The 27,959-nt window shown below is 51.5% G+C and overlaps 1 protein-coding gene across 1 annotated transcript in view; it reads right to left on the bottom strand.

Moving 5' to 3' along the window:
• Nucleotides 1-1,644: 1,644 nt before the first annotated feature.
• The window catches only part of Srebf2 (sterol regulatory element binding transcription factor 2), a 57,497-nt gene continuing 31,182 nt past the window's right edge, over nucleotides 1,645-27,959 (bottom strand). Inside the window, exons 8-19 of the mRNA XM_032918417.1 lie at nucleotides 27,493-27,685; nucleotides 26,810-26,991; nucleotides 24,031-24,307; nucleotides 21,023-21,192; nucleotides 14,212-14,380; nucleotides 12,426-12,543; nucleotides 11,496-11,605; nucleotides 10,396-10,528; nucleotides 8,799-8,967; nucleotides 6,925-7,110; nucleotides 3,672-3,783; nucleotides 1,645-3,280 (exon numbers count right to left, since the gene is read on the bottom strand). Coding sequence (XP_032774308.1) covers nucleotides 3,060-3,280; nucleotides 3,672-3,783; nucleotides 6,925-7,110; nucleotides 8,799-8,967; nucleotides 10,396-10,528; nucleotides 11,496-11,605; nucleotides 12,426-12,543; nucleotides 14,212-14,380; nucleotides 21,023-21,192; nucleotides 24,031-24,307; nucleotides 26,810-26,991; nucleotides 27,493-27,685 — 2,040 coding nt within the window. The 3' untranslated portion in view covers nucleotides 1,645-3,059. The remainder of the gene's footprint in view (nucleotides 3,281-3,671; nucleotides 3,784-6,924; nucleotides 7,111-8,798; nucleotides 8,968-10,395; nucleotides 10,529-11,495; nucleotides 11,606-12,425; nucleotides 12,544-14,211; nucleotides 14,381-21,022; nucleotides 21,193-24,030; nucleotides 24,308-26,809; nucleotides 26,992-27,492; nucleotides 27,686-27,959) is intronic.

The raw sequence follows: 27,959 nt of genomic DNA, 5'->3' as shown, positions 1-27,959 counted from the left end.
ATGCTCACAGCATGTGGAGCCATTGTCACCCGTAGGTCTGGGTTCAGGGGAGAGAGGGCTTGCTACCCCTGTGGGGGTTCATGGGCTCTACCAGAGGCTAGCCCCTCCCCATCCCGCTGCTGATCTCTCACTCAACAGTTTGAGCTTGCCCAGCCTGGCTGATCCTCATTGACACAGTCTGGCCCTGGGCCGGCTCCTGGCTTGCAGGCTGCTTGGTCAGATTGGCCCAGGGCCACCCCCCTAATGGGTGTGGGCCACATGGACATCTGGTGCTCAGGATAGAGGAGCCTCCTCCCAGGAGCCGCTCTGGGTTAAGGGGGATGGAGATGTTGGGATGGGAGCCTAGCAATGCCTCTCCCTTGGGGTGCTCCCACTGCACAGGGTTGGCCCCGCCAGCTCGCTCTCTCTTCCTGCCAGAGGCTCCCAGTACCTGGCTGAGGCCCAGGGCACTGTCAGCTCCTGTTTGCATTTCCTCCAAGTTCCTTAGTTCCATGTTCTGGCGTGTGTGTGGGCACCCTGGCTAAATCCAGGTGAGGTATATGACCTCAACGAAACCACTCCGTGTTCCGGGTGGGGTGGGGTGGGGGGTGGGAGGGTGGCACACTGCCCAAACAACAGTCACCATGTTACTGTTTCTTCTTTAACCCTGAGAGAGAGAGGAGAGAGAGAGAGAGAGAGAGAGAGAGAGAGAGAGAGAGACCTACAGGGCTGTCTGCAGATAAAGAAATCAAGGTTTTGGGACCTAAGTACCTTGCCTGAGATCTGCACTGGGGCTGGGCTGAGGCAGAGGGCAGTGGCCACCACTGCAATGCTGACTCCAGTGGACGTGGTGCACTCCTGACTGCATTAACCTCTGTCGTGTGCAGTGTGAAGTTAATGCCTTTTAGGAGAGGGTGTGGTTCAGTTGTTGGTTGGCCAGGTAACGGGATTCAGCCCCAGGTTCATTCTCCGATGGAACCTTCCATCCTACTTCTAAAGGCCCAGACACCCCGTGTGGCTGTGTCATCCGTCTCTCACCAGGCTCACTTACTGCGCCCCGGTACTTCTTGTGTCACACTGCGATCACCTGAGCACGATGAGCCTGATGCTGGGGTAAAAGGCTTGCTCTATTCTGCATATATGCAAGCGGAGGCGAGGGGCCAGCTCACCAAAGTGACTCAGCTGGGAAATACAAGAACAGAGCTGTATGTGGCCAGAAGATGGTGAAATGCTAAGGGCCCCACCTACAGGAAGCAGAAATGAAGTAAGGGCTCACCTGGTGAAGGAGTGACTTCACACCTCAAGTTCCAAAGAACTGCCACTACCGACCAGCCAGCTGGCCGAATGGCCAGGCAAGGAGCTGGAATCTGGACAACAGCCCCTTTTTTTCTTTTTTTTTTTTCTGGGGCTGGGGACCGAACCCAGGACCTTGCGCTTCCTAGGTAAGCGCTCTACCACTGAGCCAAATCCCCAACCCCCTGATAACAGCCCTTTGATCCCAGACTCTCACCCATCCCTTGTGTGTCAGGTTCACTCATGGGCAAGAAGGGCCACCAGACTGCAGCTATCTGGCTGCCCCCGGTCTCCAGCTCACTGCTGGCCAGGTAACACAGTCATTGGTTACATCAATGTAATGGTCTTACTAGAGACTCACACAATCTTGGGTTAGGTGGTACCAATCTGTGTTTATTGAAAACCTATGTCCAGCACATGGTGAATGTTTCAACATCGACAAGACATAGGTGTATCCCCTGTTCAGTGAAAAACAACACCCCCCCCACAAGGAGAAAAGGCACAGTATATACACAAGACACGAGGGCCAGGCTGCCCCACGGCAGGGGCCATAACTTATAGTGACGGCTGGGGACAGGCGGAAGGTAGAGTAGGTGGGGTCCAAGCACAGGAAGAGCCTGCCCCTGCCTACTCTCTGCTTCAACCAGCTTGAAGGGATGAGAAGCACAAGGAGGGACAATTCCTTTCAAGTCTCTCAGGAAGCCCTGAGCCAAGCAGTCCACAAAAGCAGGACCACTCTTCTTTCTAGGACTCCCCCCATCTCAAGGCAAGAGACCTGAGTCCTGCTGCCTACCCTGAAAATGAGAGGCTTGTGGGTGGGAAAGGTGTGGGACCAGTGTCTGCCACCCTGGCTTATTCAGACAGGAATTAGGGGTAAAAATACACTCTATGGGAGGTAGGAGTTAGGGTGGGGGAGGAAGAACAAATAATCATGCTGAATACCCCTGGACCTCAGGCCCAATGGTGGCTTCATCCTGTCCAGCCCCCTGAGCTCAGGCGGCCATCTCAGGGGGTGGAGGAGTGGGAAGGAACAGGACAATTAAATAAGATACCATTTATTTTTTAAAAAATTAAAAAACAATGCCGACATTATTTTTCACCCATCCCTAGACCTGCCCCTGCCTCCCACCCACCTCCCCAAGACTGGGCCCCCTCCCTCCCCTGGCTGTCCCTTATAATGATGAAAACAAACAATGAAAGGCTTAGTCAGGCACAGGGGAGGGAGTGCAGACCCAGGGAGAGGAACGGAGATGCCACAGCAACTTTGCCCTGTATCATGGCAGGCCCAAGCACACACATATAAAAACATCTGTATAAAAAGGGGCGCGTCAGGTAAGTCCAGAATGCAAAATGCTCTCTGGTGCAGAGACCTAGTTCCCAGAGAAAGCCTGATTAAAAAACAAAAAACAGAAACAGAAACAAAACATAACAACAACAACAACAAAAAAAACAAACAAACCCAGAGGCAGAAAGGAGACAGTCTCCAGAGGGCTGGGAGGGGACTTGGCAGCACCCTACGCTGCTTTCCAGTGAGGAGATCACCCCAATCCTGCTCAGGGCATCTTTCTTCTCAGCCCACCTGGGCTTAGACCATGGATTTACCACAGCAGTTTTAAGGAGCTTGGCCCATGGTCCTACTGGCCCGAAATGATCCAAAAGCCTCGGCAGGTAACAGCTCAGAAAACCAGTCTTGCCTTTGTCCCCACAGCTCTTGGAGGAGGGAGAAAAACAGATGGGGAGACAGAGACAAAGGCGGGAAGAAGCAGCAGACCAGGCCCCGACGGGGGTCAGGAGGCAGCGATGGCAGTGCCACCGCCCAGCTTGACAATCATCTGCTGGCAGTCACTGCAGGAACGGCGGTCACCCACCTTCTCCAGGGTGCGGGCAGCTTCAGCCAGCAGCACTGCCCGCTGGCCCGGGGAAGATAGGAAGGAGAGGGGAAGATGGCGGCAAGCCAGCAGGATGGCAGTGGCTCGTTCTCGCTGGCCAGGCCAGGTGTCTACCTCTCCTGTGGGAATGAGATTTACATAAGCACTGTCCCAAGGAGTTATATGGCCTCATTTGTGGAGCTCCCCCTCATCCTGTGAGGAGTGTGCTCCACTCCCTCCCTAGTCTTCCTCAAAGGGCAGAGGATGAATCTGGGAACTGAGTGGGCCGAGATATTCAAACCCACCCAACCTCTACCCTGCTCCTGCACTGGGAGGACATCCTAAATCTTTACAGCCGTATCCTGACTACTCGGCTAACAAGATTCCTGCTGCCCACCGAGCCCCTTTGCTCCCACCCCACTGAGGAGCTAAGAGAGTCAGGAGTGTGTAGAGACTCTGCCAGATGCCAGGGCTCCATCCTCTCTGCTCCCCGAGTGGAGGCCACGCCGGGCCTTTGGCCGCTGCACTCACCGTGCTTGGTGTTCTGAGTGGTGCGGCGCCGTAGGCTGTGCTCCAGCAGCTGGTGTGTGCGGGTGGGGCTGGCTCCCGCCATCAGTCGAACAGTTGCTTCATGCAGGAACACCTGGCAGGTGCAGGGGACACCAGTCAAACTCTGGGTCTGACCGTCTCATCGCAGTGTACTACCTTACCCTCAAGCCAAGCTAGGAACCTACATCAACAGCCAGAGGGGGACAGAGCATGGGCCAGCCGCTGGCAGAGCAATACAAGATGAGTCAGAGGCCAAAGGGAGCCTTCCCTGCAGCTGACAAACCCAAGGTACCCTCTAGGGTTTGAAGACAGCAGTTTGAGTGACGGACACCTTGTCCTTGAGGACTGTGTCTCAGTCAGACGAAAGGACAAAGGAGAGAGAGAGAGAGAGAGAGAGAGAGAGAGAGAGAGAGAGAGAGAGAGAGAGAGAGATGAGGAGGGAATAGCTAGGCTGGTGTCAAATTCAGTATCTCATTTCTTCAGAAAGGAATGGAGTCCAGACTGGAGTCTTCTTCAGTCCTTGACATTGCAACCCAACACTGTCCTTTACAAGGGTCACGCCAAAGGACTGTGCAGTACAGCCAACCCCCCACCCTCCACAGGGAGATCACACACACGGGCAATCTCATGGTGTAGTTCATGGTTTGTGTCGCTGCTCACTGCACTCCTGGTCACATGTGGGTGGCAGATTGATTGGTCGGACTTGGTGCATGCTTCCAGGGATAAGTCTGTCTTTGAGACAGGGTCACACTGTGTAGTCCTGGTTGGTCTAGAGCTCCCAATATAGACCAGGCTGGTTTCAAATTCACTGTGATCCTCCTGCCTCTGCCACCATAGGGCTAGGATCAAAGGTAAGAGTTACCATGCCAGCTCGGAAGAATAGAATTTCTTTCGTGTGTTTGAATGCGTCTGTGTGGAGGGTGAACACTCCACTGTGCATGTGGAGGTAGGATTTGTGAGAGTTGACTTTCTCCTGCCACCATGTGGGTGGGTGCTGGGGACTGGACTCAGGCCATCAGGTTTAACAGCAAGCGCTTTGGCCTGCCAAGTCCTCTCTCTGCCTCAATCAGCTGCCTGTAGGAAAACAGGAACCTCTGGTGGGTGGAGGCCAAGGTCTAGGTCTCTAACTCTTTTGTCATCCCCAGCCTTAGAGATAGAAACTAGGGCCTCACACACGTCTGGCAAGCTCTCTGCACTGGGCTACACCCTTGGCCTTTCTAACTTTGAGACCCCAGGCTGGCCTTGAATTGGCAATAGTCCTGCTTCAGCCTCTTGGGTAGCCAGTGATGCTATGTGGGAACAGGGGCCCTGAAGCTTCCTGAGCAAAGACAGGCACGAAAGAGGGCATTTTAAGGGAGGCATTTGATACAGTGTGTGAGCAGACCAGAGGTCTAACCTGAATGGGTTCTATAAGGGAGGTGCAGCCCAAACCGTGGGGTACAGTTCTGCCTGCCTGCCTGCCTGTCTGTCTGTCTGTCTCTTTCTCTCTTGGCTTTGTTGGTGAGATACGGTCTTATGTTGCCTGTGGAGGGGTCTGCCTGCCTGCCTGCCCGTCTGTTTCTCTCGGCTTTGTTGGTGAGGTACGGTCTTATGTAGCCTGTGCTGGCCTCCAGCTTACTAGGTGGCCACCCTTGTGCCTTCATGTCCCGAGCGCTAGGATTACAACTGTGTGCCACCACACTCGGGATTTATTTGGTGCTAGGGTTGACACAGGGCTTTGTGCATTTCAGGCAGGCACACCACCAATTAGGCTACTTGCCCGTGCTCTGATGCCTGTCAGGCCATTGTCTTGGTTTGCCACAGTGTTCAGTACGACCCTGAGGCTGTTACTTCAGGCTGAGGGATTTCTTCCCCATTAACGGTCTTGCCTTTCAGCGCCCCTTCTAGCCCAGCTCACTCCTTTCCTTAGCATTTGTCATATGGTATCCTCTTCTGCTCTCATAGAATAATCCAGGTGCCTGTATGCGGATCCTCACACAGTAACAGTGTGAGGGGAAGGGGAGGAAGCAGGGCGGAGCAACACAGGTTTCGGGGCACAAGCAGAGCGTACTGAGTTCATAGACGCTATAATTCCCATTAAGAGCTGCACAGGACTTGGCTGACCAACTTCCTGTCATGGGGTGAGGTGAGCTCATGAGGTCTCAGGCCTCTTGTGAGGACCTATATGCAGTGACAGATTTGCTGGGAGATGGAGTTGGGACATTATCGTCAGTGGTGTGGCCATTGGCAAGGTTCCACATGCTTAGGAACAAACCCAGTAAAACTCACTGGGTCATTGAAAAATCAAAGAAAAAGAAAGGGGACTGAGGAAGAGAGGAGGAAGGTGCAGGAGTGGGGAGGCTAACAGGACTGAAGAGGAGCAAAGCTCATTTTATACACGTGTGTGCATGCATGGGAACGTCACAATGAAACTCACTGATTAGTGTAGTGACTGTAATTACTGTATGCTAACCAGAACCAAAGTGAAGGCTATGCCGAATATAATTATTACACTTATACTTACATATAACTTGTGAATATGTGGTTATTATGTGTCAAATAAAAATTAAATATATTTTTAAGCTGGGCATGATGGTGCACACCTTTAATCCTAGCATCTGGGAGACAGAGTCAGGGATCTCAGTGAGTTTGAGGCAAGGCTGGTTGACTTAGCAGATTCTAGTCACTCCCCTATGCCCCACTTGAAACGTTTAATGCAATCTATAACACAGTAAGGGGAGACCCTGACTGCTGCCTCAGACTGCCACACAGGTCGGGAGGAATGTGCCTGTAATTCACACATGAGGTGCTGAGGCAGACTCAAGGCAGCCTAGGTAATATGGAGACTCTGCTTAACACTAAACAAAATGCCCACTACATTACTCTAATGAGCACAGTAAACAAAGACGGAATGACTTGGCTCTAGAGAAGTGTAGGTGCGCACTTCCTCAGAGGCTTAACTCAGATGCTGTAGCAGAGGTAGGGGTGCTGTGGAGAGAAGGTGGCACAGGTGAGACGTTCCCAAGTGGCTTACACAGTAAACTCCAGTGAATGTCAGTTTCCATGGGGCTCCGGTAAGGCTGCCGTCTGACACTAGTTACAACTACTGTGCTCCCTTGTGCTCAGGACTGGGTGGTGACACATGGCTCTGAGGCGGGCCACAGCGGTGTGCAAAGGAACTGATGGGTACGTCTTAGTGCTGGACCCTAGACTACACCCACTAGCCTGCATATCCCACCAACCTGCTAGGCCTTACCTTGCGGTATGCTGGGCGGAAACTGTGGGCCAGCCTTCGAAGGCTGCCCAGGTCCCGCTGGAAGCCAGCCAGCTCAGTGCCTGATGCGTGGTAGGTCTCGCCCAGGAGCTGGCTGGCGCTGGCCTGCTTTTGCCAGAGTGTTGTCCTCAGTGACAGTAGCAGATCACAGGTGAGCAGCTGGACCACCTACAGGATAAACCACAGGGAGAGACTGGTGATCGGCCTGTGCCTAGTGCAAGGATCCCAGCTCCTTGCCAGACCCTCAGCCCAACAGGTAGCAGCCCCGGGCCTGAACCCAGGTACAAACCCAGGAGCTGGGATTGAGAAGAACATCTGGGAGGAGCACTAATCCTGCACTGCCCACCCTGAGGTGGGTGTGGTCTGTTCCCATCATTCTGCAGGTAAGAAAACCAAAGCCCTAAATAAAAGGGACACAGCACAGGCAGCAGGGGCAGAAGGAAGATCCTCGTGGGTCTGAGGTAGCAGGAAGGGGAGAGGTATATAGAGATTTTTCCATCTCCTGGGGAGCCTCCTATGATGGGTCTGAAGGATAAGTCACCCAGAGAAACCAAGGGACTGACTGAGGCAGCAGCAGAGCCTTGGGCAGAGAACAGGGGGAGGAAGGTGGAAGGAGGAGAAAGAGGTGAGCTATCATGAAGGCGGAGGCACACGGTGTTCTCATGTCTGTCTTAGCAGCTACAGAACCCTAGCACGCGACTTAACCTAAGCCTTGGTTTCCCCATCTATAAAATGGGAACAGCAGTACAGCTATTTTACAAGCACTCTGCACGCACAGTAGGAGCCGCAGTCTGTGCAGGCGCTGACAAGTCTAGGCTATCTCCTGGACTCCCAGCAGCCCACCAGCAGCACGGGCGGCAGTAAGGGGAGAGTGGCCCTGCAAGCAGCACGCAGATTCCCTGAAGTCACTTCCCATCTCACCTAGGTTGGACTTGGGCACTATGCTGCCTGCTCAAGGTGCTAACTCTTGGTCATACTAGCCTGTGACTGCTGACAGCCTCGGGGACACAGGTGAGAGACCCTCCCTCTAGGCAAAGTTGGCATTTCTGAGTTGTAGACATAGGAGCAACATCGTCACGCATGGGAAAGTGGCCTGGACTGGATCTTGCTCTCTGACCACTCTCTCCCAGGCCCATTCTCCTACCCTGATCTACACGCCTTTCCTCATAGGGTTGACATGCTGTCCTGACTTCAATAAAGCAGCCAAGCCTGCTGACAGCCGCTACCTTGACATTGCAGACCAGCCACGGGAGACAAAGCCCAGAAGGCAGCTAGTTCTAACCTTCCAAAACTTCCCTGTCCCCCACCCTCCCCGGCCTGGTGTTACAGCACACATTTTCCTAGGGGACCAGCTGTGACACTGTCCTTATTCTCCAGGATGGTTAGGTGGGCCGTCAGCAGTGCCCTTAGATCCGGGTCCTCTCTCTTTGGCCACAGCACAGCGGGCAGCCAGGGCAGGCCTCCGTGATGCACTGTGGAAACATTGCACAGGTACTGCCAGAACATGCAATGCAACTACAATGCACCACGGCGGCCCGCCAGGAGGGAGGCCCGCAGAGGCACCAGGGCTGTCAGCTGGCCCAGGCCCCAGGGAGCAGCACAGAGCCCTGGCCCGTTCACTTGGGCTCACAGGAAGCTGCCTGCTAGCAGGATCTGGGATCAAGGGAGCCAGGGAGAGGTGACGGTGCAAACACATTTGCCCCAGGAATCAAAAGGTATGTCCGCCCCAGTAGGCTCCATCTGGGGAATGGAACAACTATTCTGGCTTCTGTGCCTTAGAGAGCCCAACAGCTAGGCAAGCTTGGGGTGGGAGTGTTTGTAAGACTACACTGAATCCTCCAGGGGTTCCCACTCACATGGTTAAGTGAAGGGTCAGAAGTAGTGCCGCTGACGTTGAGACTGCTCCACAGGTGACCACTGGCCCTCTCACAATGACAGAAGGAGTTCTGTTGCCCATCGGCCTTTCCAGAGAGTGAGGCATGCATGGCTCTACAGGCATAGAAGACGGCCTTCACTAAGGGACTCCTAGAGCAGTGAGCGGGGGGAAGAGAAGCAGGTGAGAACAGGTTAGCTGTGGAGCAAACAGGTGGGAGAGCCTAAGTAGACGGCATCGTCACACCCTCCATCACTGTGGCATCTGCTGGCACCGTGATGCTGCCACTGTGGTCTCCTGTAGCCAGCGCCAGACAGGAAATGCTGGTTTTGAGCCGAGTCAAGCCTTTTCCTGTTCAGTCCTTACCTGGGCCTGAGGGTGATTGGAGAGCGCCCAGGTTCAGTGTTACGGGTCTGGACTGGGCAGAGGTGCCTGCTCACCCATCGCAGTTCTGAACGGCAGAGGAGCCAGGAAGACCCCAGGCAGGGAAGCCTGCCAGGCAGCGTTGCAGACCGCTGTGGCTCTGAGGCAGTGGCAGAGTGACCTCAGGTAGCCTGCTTGTTGACCTCCACGTGTTCAGGTGAGTCAGAGGCAGACACACTCAGGTAGGAGCGCCACTGCAGGGTCCGCACAGGGACAGGCATTCACTGCATAGGGGCTTAAAAACTGGGCCACCTCAAGGTAACGGACGGTTCAAGCCGCTCCCTCCTGCTCCTCTTGGCCCATCCAGGCTCTGCGCAGGACTCTTGGCAAGAACGTGCCTTGGCTTTCAGTCCCCCAGGGGGCTTTCTGCCTCATTGCATTTTGTAATGTTACCAAGGGCACCCAGATCTAACCAACACCATGCAGGGTACCGTCAGGGAGGGTTGTTGATCGTTAACTGGTGCACACCTCCAAGTGTAGGAGGGAATGTCAAAGTCTCTGTCTCCTGCTATAGGAACTTTATTTAAAAAAGAGGAAAAAAAAAAAAAAAAAAAAAGCCAGGGGAAACAGAGATGGCTCAGCATGTAACGGGGTCTGCCACCAAGCTGATGGACTTTTGGTCCAAGGTGGAGGGAACGAACCCATTGTCGTGGGCTGTCCTCTGACCTCTACACATGTACCACAAGCACCTATTTGAGTAGATGTGTATGTACGTGTTAGGCATGTGCATGCACACACGTGCACACAGCGCTGATGGGGAGTAGCAGGTAGCAGCAAGGAAACTGAACTGGGGCTCACGCAAGCTGCAGGACTTCCTTGCAGTGGCCACAGCTACATCGCACTGCTGTTTCTGGATTTGCCAGGCTATGCTGTGTCCATCTCCTCTGTATAGCACGGCATCATGGAAGCAGAGGGAAGAGGCATCCCAAGCATCCGTGATGAGCCAGGGCGCCTGGAGCGCTGTGCAGAGCACGCACACAGGGCTGGGCCGACTCAGATCACCTCTCTGTGGTTCCCCCGCCCCTCCCCCAGCTCCCATCTGCCACAGAGTTCTGACCCCAGATCAACATGCAGTCTGGACCTGCTCCCTCCTGCTCCCTCCTGCTCGATTCTCTCAGAGAGAGGTACACTAATGACCAAGGAAGGAGCTTACGCACTCAGTCACTTCCAGGGCCTTGGGGACTCGCTCTACTTCAGTGAAATGCGAGCGCACGGCTGCATCATCGCCCTGGAGCCAGCTGATGGCCACGGTGATCGCTGACGTCCACCACCGACAGACGACATCGGGACCTGGATGGGAACAGTAACAGGAAGCACCCATCAGTACCCAGGAGGCAAGTCTAAGGAACTCTGGATGTCATGTGGCATCTTGATGTGTGGTGATGGTGATGGGCAGAGGATCTTCAGGTTACTCTCCCTCATGACCTGGTAGTGTGGATCAAGAACTGCACCACACACTCCTGTTAACCCAGTAAGCCCATACTTGGTACTCTTATCATTAGGACGCTGGTAGAAGTTTAACAAAAACATTCACTTTAATATTATATTTTTTAAAAATTTATTTATTTATTTATTTAGAGACAAGGTTTCTCTGTGTAGCCCTGGCTGTTCTGGAACTCACTCTGTAGACCAGGCTGGTTTGGAACGCAGAGTCCTGCCTGCCTCTGCTCCCGAGTGCTGGGACTAAAGTGCACCACCACCGCCCAGCCAAGCACATTTAACTTATGCTTCCCCAGGTATTTCAGAGGCTGAGATGTGGCTGCTGATGCACCATCATTCTGATGGCAGTTTAGAGGGAGAAGCAAATAAACCTTAGCTCTGTAGTCAGCAGGGGAGACTGCAGCCGAGGCAGTGGGGAGCTGGGTGGTACAGGTGGGAACCTTCCCAGCGGGGAGTGTTAGGAGCCAGCTCCAGGGTCCTTCTGTAGTTAAGGTGAATACCTGTTAGGTCCTTTGTTGCTTGTCCTGTGCATATGGAAAGGGTCCTGACCTAAGCTACCCAGCCAGGGCCTCAGTGGGGTAAATGACCTACTCACTGCTTCATTTATACAAGGACCATTCGTTTCTGCTCAAAGAATGTTGCTCATAAGGGACAACTATGGGTTGGGGCATCCTGGTGGACACAGATATGAACCTAGGACTAGGGAACAAGGGAAGATGCTTTAAGATAGACTCCTGGTTCCAGAGGGGCACGGGGGAGGGGCCTGGACAGAATGTACTAAACATTCTCAGGACAGCGAAGCCACCCAGATACTCACCAAGGGCTGACCTGAGCACAGAACTGCTGGAGAATGGTGAGGCCACAAATCCCACAGAGTCCACAAAAGAGTGAAGTAATTTCAAAAACTCTAGAGCACTGGAAAATTCACTAAAAAGAGAAACAGAGGGTCCCATGTTTATGACATACAGAAAGACCACACTTACGTATGTATGGCCTTAACTTACTTATCCGCATGCAGATTTACATCTCTAAGACTGGCTGCTTAGAGATCCAGTTGTAAGACTGAACGGCCTTGCTAACTCCCTTTCCCAGCACTCGGGGCTCACCAGTTCTGCCCATGCCCAACACTCACACACACACACACACACACACACACACACACACACACACACACACACACACACACGCTCTCAGGGAAGCCTTTTGCTGATGCTCTTCCCTGTGCCAGGAAAGACTACCCTAGTGCTGGCCCCCTCCCTCCATGGACAACCTTGACTCTTCCTCCAGACGAGACTCCAAAGCCACATTCTTTCAGAAATCCCTACTGCCTAGGTAGGTCTGTCCCTCCCTCATTCTCAGGTGCACTGCAACCAGGACCTGGGACGGCATGACTTAGGTATCTTTTGGTTTATCGGGTATTAATCTGTGAAAGAGGAGCCATGTTCACCGAAAGCTGGGCTTCCAAGCTCTCTGGGCCAGCTGTGCCTGCCTGGTGAGCTCGCCGTACCTCACTGTCTCTCTCAACAGTTCACTGCTCTCTGTCCCCAAAAGCAAAGCAAATTCATCCATTTCTAACTTGCTCTGACAACTAGCCCCAGTTGGTGAAGGGATGGGAAAGGTGAAAAAAAGGGCATTGTGGCGTCTGAGCTAGACCTCTGATTGAAAACAACCGCTGACTGACTGTTCTGGGGAGTTATGCCGCCTCAGGGCACTAGCCCGAGGCAGAGTCAAGGCCTGGGGACCTTACCAGCTCTCTTCTTCCCGGTCGCCTGCCTTCTTCTTGGCCTGAGGCCTCACCAAGGCCTCCACAGCTCTTTCCAGCAGGTGTTTGCAGAAAGCCTGGTGTACCTGGGCAATGGGGTCAGCTGAAGAGAAAAGAAGGGTTATATGTGTCTTTCTCATGAGCCCTCTAGTGCTGGGGGACACCTCCGTGAAAGCAGGCATGTTTTGTACCTGTTAAACTTTAGATTCTGAAAGTCTTGTTCAGTAAGAAAAGAGAGAGAGAGAGAGAGAGAGAGAGAGAGAGAGAGAGAGAGAGAGAGAGACTTTGTACAGTGTAAAAAGGTAGGGAAAGTGACAGGGACCAAATCTTTCTTAACCAAACCCACGATTACCCTTTAAGGGCTGGTGGTATCTCAGTGAAGTAAACGTGCCTGCCACCAAGCGTGAGGACCTGAGTTCAGCCCTGCAGCTCGCACAGTAGGAAAGAACAAATGGCCCTGACTTGAGTACTGTGGTGCTTGCCCCTACCAAACACAAACAAAATGAACAAACTTAAAAAAAAGGATGGAAAGATAAGAATTACCTATGAGCCGCTAGGACAGCCAGGCCCTTGTGTGGTTCTAAACTACCCCCCAAAGGGCATGTGTGTCTGCGCAGGTGCCCTCCACAATGGCTCGGGCTCGGAAGTTCCAAGTTGGAGGTGTAAGGTAACGGCTGTACAGCCTTACCAGGAAACAGAAAATAAAATGTTGAGAGGCCTTCTGTCTTTGTGAGCACTGATGGCCCGGAAGGAAAAGACGGCAGTGGGCTGCAGCGCTCCTGGCTATGGAGAAGCCCATGTCTCCTGCGATCAGCCACGCTTGGCCTAAGCTGACTGGACAGGGCTGCAAAGCACATAATGGCTGACGAGTCCCTTTTCTGGTAGGCCCTTATTATAGACTCACTAGTCCCTTCTGTTCCCAGCACCAATTTGGCCCAGAGGAGGAGGGGCGTTTCTGGACACTCTCTCTGTGAGGCTTGGCCCTGGGAAGCACGGGAGGAAGAGCAGTCTGTGGAGGTCTGCCCTGTGGACAGAGCTGTCAGAGGATCTGTCTGTCATTCCTTTTCCTTCCTTCCTTCAATCCTTCAATTTTTAGTGTCACACATAATCTTTATACTGCACAGCAGTTTAAAAGCAAACCACAAGCTCGCCCTGTTCCCCATGTCTGACATCCCCTCTGTACTCACAGAGCTTGACTACCTACTCAGCCGAGAGACCATGCAGGCAACTGCTCCAGTGTTCCCTGTGAGAGTCCACCCTGTCAGACTCTGTACGCTAAGCCTGGGCAAGTCGACTCCAATCACCATCAAACACCAGAGACAGAAAGCCTGCGTCTCCTTCCGGTGCCTGGAGCCCTGTCCCTGTCACCATTCTGAGCACTAGTGACTGCCGGCTGCCTATTGTTCCCTAACTGCTCCTCGAAAGGCTCTCTGCCCTCCCAATGGGGCCAGAAGGCCCCAGGCCAGGGAACAGCACACCCCATACCTTTGACATCTCCAAAGTGTCTAGAACAAGGGCTAAGAATATAGCTGGTGCCTAATCACAACTTATCATGTGTGGCCCTGTCATGTGGTGACCACAGGCTTTGACTGCCCAACACAACAGAGCTACAAACCGAGCTAAGTTACAGGCTCTCACCTCAGGAAAGTTACTTATCCTTTGAGGCTCAAAAGAGAGGAAAGGAACAAGATGTAAGGTGGAGGCACCTGGCCCGCTTGTCTCCGGTGTAGCACCTGTCATCAGCTCTGAGCAGTGGAGAAAGCACCCTCACCTGGGTTCCTCTGGGCGCAGTACAGGCTGTCCTTGGCTGCTGACTTGATCGACCAGCTTCGCTCCATGAAAAACTTCTGGCCCAGGGGATGGCACAGCCAGCGCAGAGAGTCGGGGACAGCACTATGCTCTGGGCCACACAGACTCTGGGCACGATTTAAGAAGTAGCTCTATGAAAGAGAAGAACCAGGCGTGACATCAAGGTGGCAGAACGCTGGAGACGGAGATCAATGGAAGACAGGCCCTGAATGAGTCCCAAAGTGATCTGTGTTCTGCGGAACCTGCCAGGCCTGGTAAGTACGGCCAGGGAGCAGGGCCAGGTGCACACAGTGGGGTCCTTGCCATACCCCGGCCGCTAAGCTATCTGAGCCTTCAAAACTTCTCCTTCACCTGCTGGTTTCCAGTGATTACCTAGGAAGGGGCCTCAGACGTTCCCAACTCTACCTGTGGCACTGTGAGTGCCTAGCCAAGTAGGCCCTCAATCCTGGGACTTCTCGTGTCATTGAAGTTGCATATCTTTTACAGGATTTTTTTTTTTAGGCAAATTATGTTTTTTGGCTGATTTTTCAGTTCTCTTACAGAGAGTTTACAGAGAAATACAGAGTCAGTGCTCAGAATCACACTAGACAGTAGGAGGCTTGTGTGTATGTGTGACCCTGACAGAAAGCCTCAACAGAAAGTCTCATGCCGCCCTTGAATGAGCCCCAACCCGAGAAGAAAGACTAGAAAAAGACTTCTTTTCCCCTACACAAACTTAGATGGAAATTAATGTAAGAAAAAAACATTTTTCTACGTATATGTGCACCGCGGGTGTCCCCTTAAGACCAGAAGAGGTTGATGTGTTTTGTAAACCAAGGAGATATTTTGTAGACCACTGTAGGGTGTGGCGGCCAGCCCATGCCGAGGCATCTCTCCGTGCGAGGTACCAACCATTCCACAGGTCTAGTGCAGAATAGTTTATTTGGGGCATGGAAGGGGGTTGAGAAGGGAGTAGAGACAAGAAAGAGAAGGGACAGAAGGACAGAGAGAGACAGAAGGGAAGAGAGGGAGAAAGGGGTCAGAGAGAGTGAAGGAGGGCAGAGAGAGCAAAGAGAGGCCAAAGAGGCCTACCTGGCTGTTGCTAGGTAACTGCTGGACGAGCCTAGGAGGAATGCTAACGGAGGTGTCAGACCTGAACCTGGAGTTACAGGTGGTTGTGAGCCACTGGGTGTGGGTGCTGGGAACTAGACTTGGTCCTCCAAGAACAGCAAGTGCTCCTAACAGCGGAGCTCTCTCCAGCCTCTTTTTAAAATTAACAAGGGATAAGGTTTCATCTTAGCATTTCCAAGATGTGTTTTGGTTAATTTTCCTCCATTTCTCCTCTCCGACCTGTTCGCTTCCAGTAGTCTCCTTTCTGTCTGGCTGTGCCTCTCTCTCTGTTTTTATTTTTCCAAGACAGATCTTCTCTGTGTAGCCCTGGATATCCTAGAACTCGCTCTATAGACCAGATTGGCCTTGAACCCAGAGTCATCACTTGCTTCTGCCTCCCAGGTGCTAGGATTAAATGCGCACCCCTTTTGTTTTTAAGTCGCCTGCTCTTGTGTGCACATGTCCTATTCTCAACACGGCTTTCGGTGTCCTTCCAGCTCCCCCCCCAAGATGTGACCAACAAAGTGGGATTCACCTTTCTGAGGCTGCTTTGGTTAATACAATAATTCCTAGATCCATCCATTATTTTTTCAAATTTCATAATTTTGTTTTTCTTTATAGCTGAAACCACACACACACAAGCACACAACCACACCCACACACACACACACACACCTTTGTAACCAACATCTGTTGAGAGACATCTCTCTAGCTCTATAAGAAAGGGACACTGAGTCAAGCACAGTAGCATAGATACCTTTCTTTAACCCCAGCACTCAGGAGGGAGAGGCAGGTGGATCTCTATGAGATCAGCCTGGTCTACAGAGTGAGTTCCAAGACAGCCTGGGTTACACAGTAAGATCTTGTCTCAAAACCAAAACAAACCAAAACAAGGGATGTTAAAAGTGTCTGGAATTCAAACCAACAGTGCCTAGCCAAGACAACATAGTTCTAGGGCCCCAGTGTTAGACAAACAGAAGAACACCACTGTCTGTTGGCATTAGAAATTCTTTTCTCCCCAACCCTGGCCCCTAATTCTGTCATTGAGTGATTATATCTCCACTCTATAGTTCATGATTTCTCATCGATAAAACTACTCCATCGGAACTGGGAGCTGAGCAGAGGTGGATGGGCAGGAAGAAGCACACTGGGAGCTCGGGGAGCCTGCCACAGGGCTGCTGGTCTGGGAACTTCCCTTCTCCAGCTTAGGCACTGTCTCTAACGAGGGCATCTATCTCAGGGTCAGGGAGGCTGATGGTTCTGACCTTTAATAGACTTTAAGCAGCAATCAGCTAATGTAACAGCTTCAGAAAACTTGAATGCCAGCGTCAGAAATAGCACGGCCAAAGCACAGCCACTCAAGGATGCGCTGGGAAGGCTCTGAAGGGGAACACGGGGACAGCCGCCTGAGGAGAGAACGCTGCCTGGCTAAGCTGGCCTACAGACACAGACTTACTGCACTGTTACAGCAGCCTATGAGACCAGGAGAGCATTTCACTTAGAAGTAGTGATGACAGTCTCTCCTCTTATTTACTGCCCAGCCTTGAGAACAGGATATCGTGAGACCCAATACAGCAGAACGTATGACCCGCTATGACCTTCAAAGTGGAACCGCTTCATGTGTGTGTGCGTGTGTGTGAGTGTGTGTGTGCGTGCGCACACTCGAGCGCATTGTGCACGAGTATATTCCAGGGCTGGTTAGCAAGGTAATACGGTGATTGTTCTAAGGAAAAATGCAAAGTGCTGGTCTCTCTAGGGATCCAAGGGTGATACAGAGAAGTAAAAAGCCTTTCAGGCCATATGGCAAGAACCCGCTGAAGCCATTTAGAAAATTTATTAAGTTAAAATATATTTGTAACTGGAGTTCTTTTTTTTCCTCCTAACATTGAAATCATAGTTTAGACATTAAGAACAACAACAACAACAACAACAACAAAAATTGTTTGGAGACAGTGTGTCATTTTGTAGCTCTAGCTGTCCTTGAACTCACAGAGATCCACCTGCCCAGGCCTCCTGAATTCTGGGATTAAAAGTATGGCCACCAAGCCTGGTCTGACATTAAAATTTTAAAATACTTTGTTTGTGCACCATGAATGCAATACCCACAGAGGCCAGAGGAGGGTGTGAGAGTCCCTGGGGTCTAAACTTAAGCATCAGCTGGTAGCAAGTCTCCCCTTAGTGGTTTGAACTAATAAGACATATAAATCCAGAACAGACAACACAGCTATCAAGGCTTCTATAAAGAAAACTGTGAGAGTGATTTTTATTGCTCTTTTAATTTTCTTGGCTTTATAGCCCAGTTATAATTTCCCAATTAGAAAAATACGTTCCCTCTAAATTCTGGAGATGCCAGGCCTCTCCTGGGCTGCAGGAGTCTCTCCCATAGCTCATCTGCTAACTGCCTGGCATGAGGTAAGGCAGCCGCCCAGCACTGCTTGGATCTCGGGAGCTGCCCCGTGCGCCTGGACGCACTCCAGCCCTCCATTACAGCTGGTGACTGCGAGCCAAGCACCCTGAGTGCCACAGTGAGTGCTCGCGGGAGCCAAGTGCTACCCGCAACTGAAAACATGGACGTCTGACATCACATGGACACCCTGTAGAGAAAGCAACAGACCAAGGTGCCTCACATTGCAAAAGCCAGCCCACACTACCGTCCTTTTTTCTGACTGTTTGTTCTGTCTTGTTTTAAGAAGCAGTTAGCATGTGGAAACCTGTGTGGACCAGGGAATGGGGTGCTGTGCCCAATCTGAGTCTCTAACAGCCATGCTGAAGAAGTGGCAAGCTGAGTGTGGTGGCCTACTCCTTTAACCCCAGCATTTGGGACCTCTGTGAGTCTGAGGTAAGCCTGGTCTAGGCAGTGAATTCAAGGACCACCAAGGCTGCTTAGCTAGAGAGACCCTGTGTAAAAACCAAACTAAACCAACGCGAATGGTGGCTCACAGGCATGTACGTGGTGCACAGACATATATATGCCGACAGAACACCCAGACGCAGAAAAGTAAATCTTAAAAATCTGCCTCAAAGGTCTAAGAAAACACCATCTCCTCTTTCAGTTGCCCATCTGATCTCTCTTCGTGCTACTCAACTAATTAAGACATAAATACTTTTTAGAATAATAGAACCACTAACAACTAAGCAAATGGGAAAAACCTGCTAGCACGGACAAACTCTAAGGCATTTAGAGGTGAGTCCTGTTTGCGCCCAATACCTGGACCTTTTTGTCTTTGACTCTTTTTCTTTTCTTTCCAAGACAAGTTTCTCTGTGTAGCCCGAGCTATCCTGGAGCTTGCTCTGGAGACCAGGCTGGCCTTGAATTCAGAGATCCACCTGCCTCCTGAGTGCTGGGATTAAAGGCCTGTGCCACCACCCAGCCTGTCTGCAAATCTTTTTTTTTTTTTTTTTAAATTTTTTATTTACATGCATGAGTGCTCTGCTGCATATACATCTGCAGGCCAGAAGAGGGCATCAGATCCCCTTACAGATGGTTGTGAGCCACCATGTGGTTGCTGGGAATTAAATCAGAACCTCTGAGAGAGCAGACAGTGTTGCTAACTGCCGAGCCATCTCACCAACCCTGTGTCTGCAACTCTTAATCCAGCTGCTCCAAAAGGGAACAGGCGGGGTTGGGGATTTAGCTCAGTGGCAGAGCGCTTGCCTAGGGAAGCTTAAGGCCCTGGGTTCGTCCCCAGCCCAAAAAAAAAAAAAAAAAAAAAAAAAAAAAAAAAAAAGAACCAAAAAGGGAACAGGCAGAAAGGGGCAGTCACACCAGACGTCCACCACTCTCCTCTCACCTTACCCGGCAACACTACTAAAGTTTCAGGTGTTTATACCCTTTGCCCCAGGGGCACCATCACTAGAGGCTTAGTATGAGGTTGTGCTCACAGAGGTGGGTGACGATAGAAAAATGCTTCCTTTCCGTAGCGGTCTGTAACGGTAAGTGCTCCAAACAGCCCACACAAGTGCCAGCCACCTCTGCAGAACAAAGATGCCCAAGATCTCTCACCAAGTTAAAAAACTGAAGGGAAACCAAGGTTTAAGGTATAACCAATCACTTGGTGTGGATGACGATGTGGATGCCGTATGTGCTGGAGGACGTCCGGGGAACTACACAGAAAACCGCTGACGGCAGATTTGGCATGCAGCTGCCTATGGGAGACGCCACCGGCAAGGGTGATTTTCTCTCTCTCCTGCTTTGTGATAAGGTCTTGCCATGCTGCCCAGACTAGCTTTGGACTTTTAGGCACAAGGGATCCTCCTGCTTTAACCGCACAAGCAGATGGTTCAACAAGGTGTGCCACAGCCAGCAGCTTTTAGAGACAATTACCGTGGTGCCATCTCCCTGAGCCCCAGCTGCTGAGTGCGGGCTTAGCCCCGGCTGCGCTCTTTTATGAGGGCAGCGGCATCTCAGCAATGTGCCTGGTGAAGCTAAGTGGGGCTTCAGGGTGACGAGACGATCCTGTCTCTGTGCTTATCCACGTGTCTTCCTGAAAGCCTGAACCCTCCTGGGTCTCCTGCCGGCTAACACACTCCCATGTACTACCCATTCCTGGAGTGCCTGGTCCAGAACGGGAGCTAAGTGAAATCCTCTGATGAAGCAACCGATGGATATCTCACTTGTGGTCATAACAACAGAGTGGAGAGTTTCCTTCCTTACGTCTGCTGTGGTGTAGACTACAATGATACACTTGTGGCGATAGATCAGTGTTACCACAGACATGTTCTTGGTCTGTTCTCAGCTTATCACGTCCATTACCAGGTGGAGACAAGCGGAGATAAGATAATCCCATTCCGGACACAAGCAGTGTGTTTAGTTATCTATGCAAAGTGGGGCACTGAGTGAAATGTGCCTGTCTGCCGGAGTAAGAGAAAGCCCGAGGTCAGCAGATGTGAACTAGCGAGGATTGGGAAGCAGCCAGCTGTGAACAACCAGCGCTGGCCCCTTGCCAGGCGTTGAGGGACGCACTCCCTAACTTCACTTCCCACCTTGCATCTGACCTGCAATCTTTTCAGAGCTCTGCCGTTTTTTATTTGTGGATCTAAAGTCCTGAGATCGATACAAGGCACTCCCTCAAAACAATCTGTGGATAAATTAAATAGGCAGGAGCTGTAACAAGAGTCTCAGAATGAGTTACATGTGAATCCCACAGAGGCATGCTATACATTTCTGCCTGAAAACCCAGCAAGGGGGACATCTTGCTGTCTTTTCCTCAGCGCTCCAAGCATTTGTGGAAGAGCAAGTGAAAGCCCCGACCCTTCAAATGTGTTGCACCATATTCTGATTTCTAGCTCCAGGACGGGAAGGTGCTCAGGGAAATTTGTGGGACAGAAACATTATGGCTTGATTGCAAAATGTCACTCAGAGACTCGTGTGACTGAATGCTTGGTCCCCAGCTGGCGGCCCCCACTTTTGGGAGTTGTGGAACGTTTTGGCCACGGGGTCCAAATGAGATTTATAAAGGGGTACAGGGGTAACTTTTAGGGGTGTAGGCTGGCCCCTGCTCCTGGTTTATCTGACTCCTAACTGCTACTGCAATGTAACTAGGCCCAGCCTGTCACTGCTGCTACACCCTCCCTGCTATGCTGGACCACACCCTTAAAAAAAAGTCCTTTCTTTAAGTTGTTTCTTTAGCCACTTTACCACAGGGGTGGGGAGAGTAAGGTACACAGGAACGGAAGATACTCACAGCCAAGAAGCCCAGCTTGCCCCCGCATCGGGTCTTGAGCCCCATGGCAGCGGTCAGGTGGATCTCGACAAGTGTGCTTGGTGGGATTTTCTCCTCTGCACACTCGGCGAGGTTCACAGCACACAGAGCCATGTGCACATCGGAACAGGCAGATCCTGCTGGAAGCTTCCCTAGGGCGGGCAGAAACGGACACTGATGTTGACAGAGTTCCCAAGACAACACAGTCCCTCTGCCTCTCCAGTACAATCATTAACGTGATCGTAAACTGTCACTTACAGACTCAGGGGTGTTAGCATGGGGTCCACACTTGCTGGTGCCCCCCACCTGGGGAGGCTGTGGAGCCTTTATGAGGTGGGGCCTAGGTGATGGGTGGAAGCTACTGGGGTGGCCTTTGAGGATCTCCAGATCCAGGCTGCCTTTGCTTCTCTCTGTGGCTGAAACTCCCTTCTGCCGCCATGGACTATACTCTCCAAACCGAGAGCCAAAGTAAATATCTCCTCTTAGTTGTGTCAAAGAGGTGCCAGAGGAGAAAAGAAGTGGCCTTTGTGCTCAGAAAGGTCCAGATGGGCTGCAGGCTCAGCAAGTTCCTGGCTACGTGGTTGCCTGTCTCTCCGGCTGTCTGGAACTCGGCTTCTGGTTATGTGACTGTTAGGATTAGCTGCTGGGATTGATGGTCACTACATAGAATTCAGGTGTGTGGGTACAATATTTCCAAAGCAGTGTCAATAGAGTGCCCACATTCTGCTGTAAAGGTCTGAATTTCTAAAGTTTCCTTACCCTCTCCTTACATACGTCTCAGGGGGGAAACAGATGGGAACAATGCTAGTCGCACACACGTGGGATCAGTAGAGTTGGCTTACACTGTGAGGTCAGAGGACAAAGTGCCCCTGGCACAGACCCAAGGACCACTGTAGCTGTTTTGAGCTTTCATTTAATGACAGTCTCTTGCTTTGATCAGCCTTCTGACCTCAGGGCCTCCATGAACTCTCACCCTTACCATGAGGGGGTCTTCCTACCCAGCTGCTTTCTTATGAAGAGCATGTGACGCTCCCAGAGGTCACTTGGTATTAGTGTGGGCTGTCTGCTTTCCCCACGAAGCTCTAAGCTTTCCCCTTCAGAGAGAGGACAGAGTACAGTATGAAAGCCATGCTGGGGTCAGCCCTATCCCTTCGGAGGCCCCTAGGTCCCGGAGGAGAGAATGTCCAGCGAATGCAGAGATGGGTGATGGAAACTGACTGCTCTAGCTGCAACTCTTGAAACCGAGCAGCTCCGTCTCCTGGTCAGAGATTGGGGTGCGGAGTTTGTTCTAAGGGCACCATGAGGGGCAAAAAAAACCAAGAACAAAAGCGGAATGGCAGGACAGATCTGAGGAGGAGGATATCCTGCTAAAGCTGAAGGCCACAATCTCACCTCGTTCTAGATGACTAGGTCTACCCCACCCCCACCCAACATTCAAAGCCACAGGGAATGCTTGGTACCCCAGACCACACCCAACAGGCAGCTCTTACTCACCTTACCGCTAGTGGATACAGCAGCAACATCTCGTCAATCCTTTGTCTTCACCCTGCCCCTCCTACCCCAGGCCAAACTTCTCACTCTCCTCTGACCTTTCACTGCTGTCCCTCTTAGGCAGGTCTGTTTCTTTTTCTGAGACATGCTCTCACCTTGTGCTGCTGGTTGACCTGGAATTCACTCCGTAGACCAAACTGGCCTCAAACTCAATGTCCCATCTGCATCTGCCTCCCCAGTGCTGGGATAAAAGGATGAGCCCCCACGCCCAGCTGACAGTTCCTGTCTTGACTACACTGTCCCACTTGTCCTTTGCACTGCAGACCCCACAGGTCCAATGGCTATTTAGTATTTCTCCTCTGTGCCTCATAGCAACTGTCCAACATATTGCATCATGGCCTGGCTTAGAAACGGGCATTTCCTCCCATTTCTCTCAGTTCCGTTAGCAAACCAAACTCCTGAACAGGAAACCAGAGACAGCCATTGAGAGCAACACTTTTTATTTTAAACATTTTGTGATGGTATGCATATGCTTGGCTCAGGGAGTGGGCCTAGAAGGTGTGGCCTTGTTGGAGGAAGTGTGTCACTGTAGGGATGGGCTTGGGGACCTCCTCCTAGCAGTCTGTTCCTGGCTCCCTGTGGCTGAAGATGTAGAACTCTCAGCTCCTCATGCACCAAGCCTACCTGGATTTTGCCATGTTCCCGCCTTGATGATACTGGACTGAACCTTTGAACCTGTAAGCCAACCCCAATTAAATGTCCTTGTAAGTCCAGCACAACTTGGGGGACTTAGTTTGCTCCTGCCATGGAGTCAATGGGGTTGAATTAGGTCATTATGCTCCATGGCAAGTGTCTTCCTACCAAATGAGCCATCTTGCTAGTCCTATCTCTTTTTCTTCTTTTTTTGAGACAAGGTCTCATGTAGCTCAGGTTGACCAAGGATGATCTTGCAGTCCTGAACCTTCCAGGTGCTGGGATTATAGGTATGTGTCCTGGCCATGCTTAAGACTGCAGAGATGGTACTATGAATAATGCCCATCTTAGAAAAGGGATTGGTGGGGTTGGGGATTTAGCTCAGTGGTAGAGCACTTGCCTGCAAGCACAAGGCCCTGGGTTCGGTCCCCAGCTCCAAAAAAAAAAAAGAAAAAAAAAAAAAAAAAAAAAAAAAAAAAAAGGGATTGGTTTGTTCTTTGTGACAGAGTTTCTCTGTGTAGTCCTGGTTGTCCTGGAACTCAGATCTGCCTGCCTGTCTCTGAGAGCCGGGATTACAGGCCTGTGCCTCTACGCCCAGGTCCAGCATAGAAATGGTTAAGCTCAATGGTTAAAGAACACCACTGCTCTTTCAGAAGACCAAGGTTCAATTCTCAGCACCTACATGGTGACTTACAACCACAGTGTAGGCTAGTGCCTGGTTTAAAGCCATGCAAAATGGCTTCAGTCAAGAGGAGTTCTTGCAAAGCAAACTAAGGAATGGACACTCGGGAACCTTCCCTTCTCACCTGTGATGTGCAGCTGGTGCAGCCTGTGGTAGGCCAGGGCCGCATCCCTCGCACTGCTCTTAGCTTCATCCTCAAAGCCGGCTGCAGTGGCGGGGGTAGCCCGCCAGCGCTGGAAGACCTTTTTGAGTAACCAGCGTACCAGGCGCAGCTTCTGCAGGCTGTAGCGGATCACGTTCCAGGAGAGGCTGCAGGCCAAGTCCAGGCGGGAGGTGGGCAGCGCCCGGCCCAAAACGGATAAGCAGGTCTGTAGGTTGGCAGCAGCAGCTGCGAAGTCACCCTACGAAGCAGCAAGTGGGAGTAGTGGTCACTGGCCTTACCGCTGCCTTCTGGTTCTAACACACTTCTACTTGACCATCTCCTTCTCAGAATAAAGCACGCTTGCTAGCAAAATAAAACACAATTTCCATTAAAGAAAATTTGAGACATGCTGGAACGCTACAAAAACATAAAAAGTGGCCACCTCACCCTACACAATCACTGTGGACATTCTGAAGACTCCCTGGCCTTTCTACTAAATTAACCTGCACTGTGTTCTGTCTTTGAGCAAGTGCGGGAGTCTCCAAAGCAGCTTGTCTGGTTGTCTTTCGAGACAGGGTTTCTCTGGGCAGCCCAGCTGGCTTCGAATTCAGAGTGCTCCTGAGTACTGGGATTAAAGGTGAGTGCCGCCATCGCCCGGGTGTCACAGCAGCTTTTATAAATAAGCACTAGTCTTTAGGTAACGTGCGTGCTTAGGATGGGGGAAGTCCGTGGTGCCCGACCTCAGGCCTGCTTAGTCACAGCTCTGGGATTGTAGCCTGTGATTCAGTGGCCTATAGAGGCCCAAGAATCACAGCTTTAAGGCAAACTCACAGCTAAATTGCTAAACTCCCCCATTCAGGATCTCTGCTGAGCGGAGGGTCTAATTTAAGGAGCGGATGGTGCCCAGCTGACCGTGGTTATCAATGGCGACCAAAGATGGCAGATGTGTTTTGCAGGCTGTCTCTGGCTTTTGCTTCTTTGCCTCAACCAGTCCAACTCTTCTCCCAGTAAGAATGCAGCTTCCCTTAGCACTGACTCTAAGCAGCCCTCCCAGCGGTTGCCTCCTGGCCACTGTTCCAAAGGCGTCAGAGCGTTTCCAGGCAACGGCCTAGAAAGAGCCCTACAGCTCTTCCAGCCTTTCCCACCTTTGAGTTAACATCATTGTTAATTAAGTTGTGTCTCAAAATATTTATTCGATTCTACCTTTTTGTTAAATTCCAGGTCTCCCTCTCTCTTATCCCACCCATTCTAAGAACCTCCTAACTTGTTTCTGTATCTTTCAGTGTCTCCTTTCCCTAACCTATTCACATGGCCACCAGAATGACCGTTTTCAAACGCCCTTAAATCTGTCTCTAGGACTAGGACAATACTGTGACCTACTATGTGGCATCACACCTGTGCTTTAGGACCCTGGGGCTATGGGCACTGGCTGGGGTGTGTGGGGTGTCAGCCTGCAGAAGGACTAAGCTCTGGGTTTGCTATGGCTCAGGGATGGTCCGAGTCACACTGACTCCAATAGTGCACAATGGTTAACCTGTTCAATGTTACCCCACAATCTCTCCTTACAGTGATCCCAAATAAAAATGTTCAGCTAATTTTCCTGCTCAAATGTCTTCCCTGATTCACCAGAGAAATAACTTAATTCAGAGGGCTGAAGAGATAGCTCAGAGGGTAAGAGCACTTGATGCTCTTCCAGAGGAATCAAAGTTCGGTTCCCAGCATCCATGCCAAGAGGCTCAGAACCACCTGGAACTCCAACTCTCGGCAATCCGATGTTCTCTTCTGGCCTCCAAGGGCACTTGCACTCATGTGCATATACCTTCACACAGACGTGAGCATACACAAATAAAAATAAGCCTTTTAAAAAAACCCTAGGAGTTGAGGATTTAGCTCAGTGGTAGAGTGCTTGCCTAGCAAGCGCAAGGCCCTGGGTTCGGTCCCCAGCTCTGAAAAAAAAAAAGAAAAGAAAAAAAAACAAAAACAAACAAACAAACAAAACCCCCTAACTCAGCTATAAGTTAAAATTCTCTGCACATGGTGACTAGGTACACCAGCCATCACTGCCATCTTCCTTTGACATAGACACACGTATCCTCAGTGTGTCTACTTGTCTGCAGTCTGAATGTGAATGCTCGCACAGGCCCATGTAGCACTGCCTCTGCTGGCTGTGGAAGCTTAGGGCCTAAGGCCTGGCTGACATAAACGGACGGCTAGGAGCAGCTCTGGCAAGTGATCTCTACTTGTGCTTCCTGATCTGCATGAGATCTACATGAGATTCCACGCCACCAGTTCCTACGGAATGGCCAACAGCCTTCCCTACGAGGAACTGAAACTAAGAGCTCAAATAATATCTCTTAAGTTGCTTCTGCTGTGTATTTGGTTACAATGAGGAGACAAGCGGCTAATACAGCCCTCATGACACCATCTGCTTGAAAGGCCCTGACCTGCCTGCCTGCCTGCCTGCCCGCCTGCCCGCCCGCCCGCCTGCCCATCCTTCTTGACCAGAACAGCACCACCTACAGCCCCAGACTCACAGCACTTATATGACCCACTGCAGAGGTCATTTTGCGTCCACAGCATGATCTGCGCACAGGGACGCCCTCCCTCACCGCCCTGGGGCTGTTGTAGGTACAGGGCCTCCTCCTCACCTCGGTCGCCCAGCACAGGCCATAGGACTGATTCACACTGGGGGCTCAACAACATTCCCTGAGCACAGAGAATGAAAGTGACCGATAGAAGAAAGGCGGGTGACAGAACTCACTTTGGCGAGGTCTAGGTCTGCCTGCTTCCGGTGTCTCCAGAAGGTGACCGAGGAGCGTGAGTGTGGGCGGATCACTGGCTCCCCGTGGACCAACAGCTTCACGAAGACGCTCAAGACAATCACACCGTTTAGCAGCCACAGCAGTAGAGTCGGCATCATCCAGTCAAACCAGCCCCCGGAACCTAAAGAGGGGCGTCTCAGCTGAGACTACCAGGAAGAGCCTTGTGGGACAGCAAGGCACCTGACAGACTCCAGAGTGTGACATCAAAGAGCCTTCTGGGTCATTTTCAGAGGAAATGGTAGACACTTCTGTAGCCCACACCCTTTTATACCCTGGCACCATGGAGTCGAGTGGGACACGTACCCCAGTTAAGAGGACATTAGGACACTGATCTCGTACCTGACGTGATGCTATACATCCCCTCCAACAGGTGCCTCCCCCATCTCTCCCACCCACTCTGCCCACGGTAACTGTAACAAAGCAAGTTCCAGGTTAGTTCGCTTGTCCCAACAACTTCAGTTGTCTTCTCACATATAACGTAGACCGGCCCCCGTCAGCAGCAGGCAGGTGGGAAGCCCGTTCCTACTTCTGGACTAGGCAGGGATATCATGTAGTTTTTACACAGGGTCCTTTGTCACAGCAGTCCCCCTGACCCAAGCCAGCATTAGGGGGACCCACCTACCTGACTCCAGTGACAGAACATTGCGGCCAGAGCCTGAGTACGGGTGCTGGTCAGGGTTGTGGGCCCCTCCCCACTGCAGCAATGAAGTCAAGGGGTTAAAGGAGAGGCCCAGGAAGGTGAGGACACATAAGAGAATTCGAGATCGGTCCACCATGCCCAGTGCCACAGGGGGAGAGTCCGGTTCATCCTTGACCTTCAGAACAGTAGCTCAGAGTTAGAACAGTTACCATTTTTAATGACTTACTATCTTTTCTTTAATTTTATGTGCACTGGTGTTTTGTCTGTGTAAGGGTATTGGGTCTCCTGGAACTTGAACTGCAGAGAGTTAAGTGCTGCTGTGTGGAAGAGCATCCAGTGGTCTTAACCGCTGAAGCAGCTCTACTGCCCCTGCCATTTGGGTTTTTACAGCACTTTGTGGGGTGGGTCGAATGAGATGCTCCCCACAGTCTCAAGCATTTGATGCGAGG

This window comes from Rattus rattus, chromosome 1 (assembly GCF_011064425.1).
Source record: "Rattus rattus isolate New Zealand chromosome 1, Rrattus_CSIRO_v1, whole genome shotgun sequence".
Taxonomy (NCBI): Eukaryota; Metazoa; Chordata; class Mammalia; order Rodentia; family Muridae; genus Rattus; species Rattus rattus.
Note: the sequence above shows the minus strand (reverse complement) of the source record. Positions and strands in the feature narration are given on the sequence as shown.